The 6,501-nt window shown below is 40.5% G+C and overlaps 1 protein-coding gene across 1 annotated transcript in view; it reads left to right on the forward strand.

Moving 5' to 3' along the window:
• xylt1 (xylosyltransferase I) overlaps nucleotides 1–5,403 on the forward strand; it is an 85,485-nt gene extending 80,082 nt beyond the window's left edge. Inside the window, exon 11 of the mRNA XM_006790635.3 lies at nucleotides 2,277–5,403. Within this exon, the coding sequence (XP_006790698.2) occupies nucleotides 2,277–2,599 (323 nt within the window). The 3' untranslated portion in view covers nucleotides 2,600–5,403. The remainder of the gene's footprint in view (nucleotides 1–2,276) is intronic.
• The last annotated feature ends 1,098 nt before the right edge of the window (nucleotides 5,404–6,501 follow it).

Here is a 6,501-nt window from a genome sequence, read left to right on the forward strand (position 1 = left end):
ACAGGTTTTTAGTTTGTTTTTTTTTAAATACATTTAGCTTATTAAAACTTAAATATAGGATTAGGTAATAAAGTAACCATTGACTCCAGCTGTCAGGTAAGTGTAAGATAGTAAAAAGTAAAATATACTGTCAATGCAGTGAAGCAGAAATATTCAGTACGATACAAAGATTACACTTGAATAAATGTGTCTAATATTGCGAGCCAGCTATACACATTAAGTTGGGCTGGGAGCTGAGAGAGCTCCCTCAGAAGGATCGAGCACTTTTTAAACTCTGATTAGATACTTTAAAGCGGGGAACCATGAAAATGTTGGCTTAAAGTAAAATATCCATGGACATCAAAGAAAAGCTGCTTTAATTTTTCTGCTATAGCCGTACTTTGTGGCAGGACACAGCTTACTGTAACTTTTAATGTAATTTGTAGCAGACTAAAGATTAATATAAAGATTGTGGTAAAGCTGACATTTTTGAGTCACTTCACTTACATTCTCATTTCCTCTTATACGACATTCAATTCAATTCAATTTTCTTTATATAGCGCCAAATCACAACAGTTGCCTCAAGGTGCTTTATATTATAAGGTAGACCCTACAATAATACATACAGAGAAAAACCCAACAATCATATGACCCCCTATGAGCAAGCACTTTGGCGACAGTGGGAAGGAAAAACTCCCTTTTAACAGGAAGAAACCTCCGGCAGAACCAGGCTCAGGGAGGGGCGGGGCCATCTGTTGGGGTGAGAGAAGGAAAACAGGATAAAGACATGCTGTGGATGAGAGCCAGAGGTTAATAACAAGTACTATTCAATGCAGAGAGGTCTATTAACACAGAGTGAGTGAGAAAGGTGACTGAAAAGGAAATGGGAATCCCCGGCAGCCTACGTCTATTGCAGCACAACTAAGGGAGGATTCAATGTCACCTTATCCAGCCCTAACTATATGCTTTAGCAAAAAGGAAAGTTTTAAGCCTAATCTTAAAAGTAGAGACAGTGTCTGTCTCCTCAATTCAAACTGGAAGCTGGTTACATAGAAGAGGGGCCTGAAAACTGAAGGCTCTGCCTCCCATTCTACTTTTAAATACCCTAGGAACAACAAGTAGGCCTGCAGTGTGAGAGCGAAGTGCTCTAATGGGGTGATGTGGTACTACAAGGTCACGTGTTTACATCGAGTCTGCTACAGATAAACATGTCAGCTGTGAAACTGCAAGCAGAAATTCAGTGCATCAATATGCTGTAAATATGAAATATTATTAGTTAGTGTTGGATGTGGGGGGCGATGTGGGGCATCTCTTTAGCTTACTTTGGATCCGGACGTTTGTCTTTAACTGATGCATCGCCCGAAGTGGCTGACGGAAAATAAAGTTGAGTCTTTAAAATTTATAACGTAAGGCTACATAATTATTAGACCCGCTAAGTTAATAATGCTTGTGTTTAATTTATAGTTATTATGTAATAATCTTGTGTTTGTTTTTCTTGATGTGTGTTGTAATGTGTTCTTTGGTTATTAGCTATTTCATGAGTCCACATATAATTTATTGCCATGGCTGACATCAGGTTTCCCTCCTAAATGGTGTGCCTGTCAAACTTTACGATGTGGCCTTCCATGCGCAAAGAGAGCGAGCAGCAGACGCATGCATATACAGAAACTCTACACAGATGCATGACTTCATACTGCACGCCGCTGCCACAAAGCAAGCTGGCATTGGTTGGCCACTGCCATGTCAGACTGCATCTTTCTGTCGTCAGTGTGCAAAAAGTGCTGAAGTCTGCTAACATCTGGATGAGAGGAAGCTTGTGTTAGAAGGGATGGCTAGCACCCCAGTTAGAGTGGCAGTGAGGAATTTAAAGCTTCACTAGAGCTCAGGGTGGAGAGGGTGTTTTAGGGAGAAGTTCTGTCTATGTTTACCATCTTCCTTCAGCGCATAACCGTCATGGGAAGAAAGGATGACTTCATGTCTTGAATATTTCTCACTGTTTCCAGAAAGTCAGCACTGCAGTAGCCTAACAAACTAACAAACCACATCAAAAGAGAAGATTTAGAGGGTCCAGTTGTAAAAAAAAAAATCAATGCAAGCATCCAATTTACACTTTTAAGATAATAAGAAAGAAAGTCACGTTCACTTTCACGTTCCCTTTTCCCCCTTTTCTCCATGCCCAACTTTTTCCCCCTTCTTCAATCCAATCTGCATTTTTGACCACTGACTACCACCTTTTTTGCTCCCTGTCTATAACTTCTTTGTCTGCTCTCTCTTTCTTGCTTCCCACAAACCTCCAGAGGATACTCTGAAGCTCCACAATGGGCCAGCTAAGAATAGCTACATGGAGCAGAGTTTCCACGGCCTCAACCCGGTGCTCAACATCCCTGTCAGTCTGAGTTACGTGGAGCAGGCCAAGAGGAACGCGGCCCTGACCGGCCCTGAGCTCGAGCGTTGGATAGACAGCCTGGTGGGCGAGTTGTGGGAGGCAGCTGACGTCTGTGCCGTGGGCCCTACGGCCTGTCCTGTCATGCAGGCGTGCCCCAAGAGCCCGTGGAGCTCCATGAGCCCAGACCCCAAATCTCAGCTGGGAGCACCTCGTGCCAATGGTCGTATCAGGTAGCAGCAAGGCCTCCAGCTGGACAGGAGGTCGTGGCACTGTTTATCTTTATTTATTTGAGGTGTTTGTTGCAGATGACAGGGGGGGTGAGTGTTCTCCATCTCTCGCGGAAGATGTTGAAATCAAAAGAAAAAGTGGATTTTGGGGGGACAGAAAGCGAAGGGGAACATTTTCCTCCCACAATATTCCTTGTTTAGGGGATTATGCTGGCTTTGCTATTTCAGTTTCTCTGTGTATTTATTTTTCTTCTCACGGCTGAGTTTTACTGTGATCAAACATTGCAATTTTCAAGCATTTATTTGGCTGCTGAGTGAATTATAAAGTCAGCTTTTAATGCCTCGCACAGGGCACGTGGGTCAAGTGAGTGCGGGCTATCGACACTGCTAGCAGACCAGGTTCTGCTGCGATAAGGCCTTAGTATTAAGACATACACAAGAAGATAGCTGGGTACTGAATTAAACGTGCCTACTTAGAGTTTATGTCAGCACCAACAAAATGACACAGTGTGTGAGTATTCACATATCCCCAGTCGAACAGATTATTTTGTGCCCACTCAAACATATCGTCAGTAAAAGCAAATTTCTCATTTTTAAGTTTCTTAAGTTTGTACATGAGTAGAACAACTCAAAACGTAGTTCATATCAGTGCCTGAGTAGATTGTTGAACGTTTTGTTGCTTGGCTAAATCTTCACCAGTCACATTTTGTTGTAAAACTGCAAAAAACAGAGAAGAAAACAAGTACAGTCACTTTCTCAGAGTAATTGGAGGCTACGGGGTTCTATTAGGAATTTCATGTAGACATTTTAGTGTTAAAAATGTACTAAATTCATAAATGCTTCTTTTGTCATAGTTGTACGATAGCATTATGAGATTTAGCATTTTCACGGTGCAGAGTTTTCCACACAAACAAGACACCCAGAGGACAGAACGAGAGCTGTTCTTGAGCTAGAATTTTATTTTTTAACCAACTTGCCTCAAACTTGAAACAAAACTATGTCACATTAACCTTAAACGTATTGTCCTGGTTTTACGTGTTGCCTTCTTTTTCTTTATTCCGGTTATTCGAACACCACTTTATGTTGTACATAATTCTACACTAAGTCTCAAAAATAGTGTGAATGGAGGGGGGGTGGGGGCGGGGAGGTCCATGAAGTCGCTATTTATTTATAAGTTTATATAAATACTGATATTTTTAGTCAGTGACTAAATAACTGCAACGCTGCCTTGGCAGCTCGATAAATATTTTTTTGTAAAGAAAGCTGCCTTTATTTACAAAGGCCAACACCCCAAACTTATACTGTACCTTTTTATGGCCCGCACCTATGTGTTAGTCAGTGTTGTCCTGTCTGAATAGATCTTCTTGTCTTGGGTTTCTTACGTGGCCGTTTGCCAAGTGCATCACAAGAGAAAGCCACTCTGACCTGTAAGGTGAGAGGTCAGCTGCCTAACAACCTGAGCAAAAAACAGAAAAGCTGAACAAAAGCAGTCTTCACTAGCGAACACACTGGACGTTGTTTGTGGGAGAAACTGTGCTTTTTTTGGTGTTTAATGGTCGCCGTCGGTTTCAGAATGGTTTGAGTGGTAGTGATCTTCATGCTGTGACAATAATGTACAATTTCAAGTGAATATCATATTGTATCTCCTGATTATAAAGTGACTAATTTATTGGATCGGGTCTGTCGCGCCTTTGCAACCCTATTTACATTTAAAGTACTTTTTTCTCTCATCAAGACAATCTCTGGACATTTGAGACAACCTAATTACACTAAGTATGGCACTGTACCACAATAAGAGGTGCGGTCACATATTTGTTTTACCTTGAAATAAGTTTCCTCTGAAGCCAATTAGGTTTTCAATCTGTGATTGTCAACATTGTTTAGTCATCACATGAGCTAAACGAGTGCTTTTGAACAGGCTAATTAGCAGACATTACTGTTCATTAATGTCAAGTTCACCTTGCCTCTCTGTCAGATGTGTGTATTACGATTGCTATCTCTCCTTCCTCTCAAATCTGCATCGTTTCCGGGGTTAGGTTGTAAAGGGCGGCTTTGTTTCCCACTTTCTAGTGCCATCATGCTCTGTACAATTACATCACACAGTACATTATGATGTAAGCTCAATGACCGTTTTGGAAAAAGTGAAATAATTCAATGTAACTAAATGTGAAAGTCCTATTTTGTAACAAAAATTAATAACAAATGAAGAGGATGTACATAGGTATTTTGTATCGAAATAATGTTTAAAGGGTATTGTACGTGTAAATACAGATGTGGTAAAATGACATTGAAAGTGTCGATAATTGGGCACAAATAGTGAATTGATGGTGTTTATTGATCAAAGTACATAACCTGTTTCAGTGTTTTTGGACAGCTGTGACAACGACCTTGTCCTATTTGCCTCTCAGAGAAAATCACATGCCAGATTGTTGTTGTTCTTACTGGAATGTATTGTTGAGCAACTGTTGCACAAATTTCTCTGACTGACGTTTCCCCGTCGTTCTGATTTTTTTTTCTTTTGTTTTTTCGGGGAGGCTCTGTGTGCCTTAGCTGACTTTTAGAACCTTCTCTGTCCATTGAAATAAAATCCTTATTTTGCTGTTTGTTTTGAACTTATGTGAAGAATACCATGAGTCTGTCAAGTGATTCACTGGTACTGCAACACCAAAATGATGTCTGCTGTTGTATATATCATCAGGCCTTCTGTCATTATCAGCTTTTACTTCTTCCCTTTCAGGGATTTGTTTTGTTGTACTTGACTCGCTTGTTTTACTTTTCTCCAACTGCTTTTTGGAAATAAAATTCTATGGAAAAACAACTCACGGCTCTGTGCTGCTGCAGTGATATATACTATGAAGAATATGGAGGCTGATAACAAAACACTAAGCCACTGACGCATGTTCACACTGTCACTCTATTATTAAATAGTGTACTTTTGCAGCTCCGGTCGGTTGCACTGGGAACGCAAGGACTCCCCATTCAGCGGTTTAATTTTATTTGACTGTTTATTTATGCGGTTTTAGTGTTGTATGTCAGAATACTAGTCTTTACAAATAAGACACACCAATCGACATGTGATTTAAATTGAGATTAAAAGTGCACTTATTGAAAGATTAACTACACAAATGCCTTTGTGTAAGGTGAAGTCCAATGCTCACAGAGAATTACAAGTATATGATAGTTCTTCTCAACTCTGGAACATGTTTTTCTTTCAGCTCAGCGTTTGGGTTATGCAGCTTCACTGTTTTGGTTAAGCCATGTCATCTCTCACCAGCACTGCTGCCATCATAGACTGTACGTAAAAGATGGTCTTTGTCATGTAACTTCATCTTCCCGTTTTGTGTATTGCAGTTATGCTGCAATAGATGTAGGCTGCCGGGGGATTCCCATGATGCATTGAGTTTTTCCTTTCCAGTCACCTTTCTCACTCACTATGTGTTAATAGAACTCTCTGTATTGAATCATATCTGTTATTAATCTCTGTCTCTCTTCCACAGCATGTCTTTTATCCTGTCTTCCTTCTCTCACCCCAACCAGTCGCAGCAGATGGCCGCCCCTCCCTGAGCCTGGTTCTGCCGGAGGTTTCTTCCTGTTAAAAGGGAGTTTTTCCTTCCCACTGTCGCCAAAGTGCTTGCTCATAGGGGGTCATATGATTGTTGGGCTTTTCTCTGTATCTATGAAGCGCCTTGAGGCGACATTTGTTGTGATTTGGCGCTATATAAATAAAATTGAATTGAATTGTGTTTTGAAGTCTCAATTATAGCATTTTGACTACCCCACGTTGGGTTTTTGGTTTTTTTGTTTGTTCGTTGGGCCCAGGAGTGATCATATTTGGCCAAGAGGGCAGAGTGGTAAATTATGTACCAACATTAGCAAACTTCAAGAATTAAAATAAAAAACAATTAAAAT

This window comes from Neolamprologus brichardi, chromosome 6 (assembly GCF_056152115.1).
Source record: "Neolamprologus brichardi isolate AB-2024 chromosome 6, ASM5615211v1, whole genome shotgun sequence".
Classification (NCBI taxonomy): domain Eukaryota; kingdom Metazoa; phylum Chordata; class Actinopteri; order Cichliformes; family Cichlidae; genus Neolamprologus; species Neolamprologus brichardi.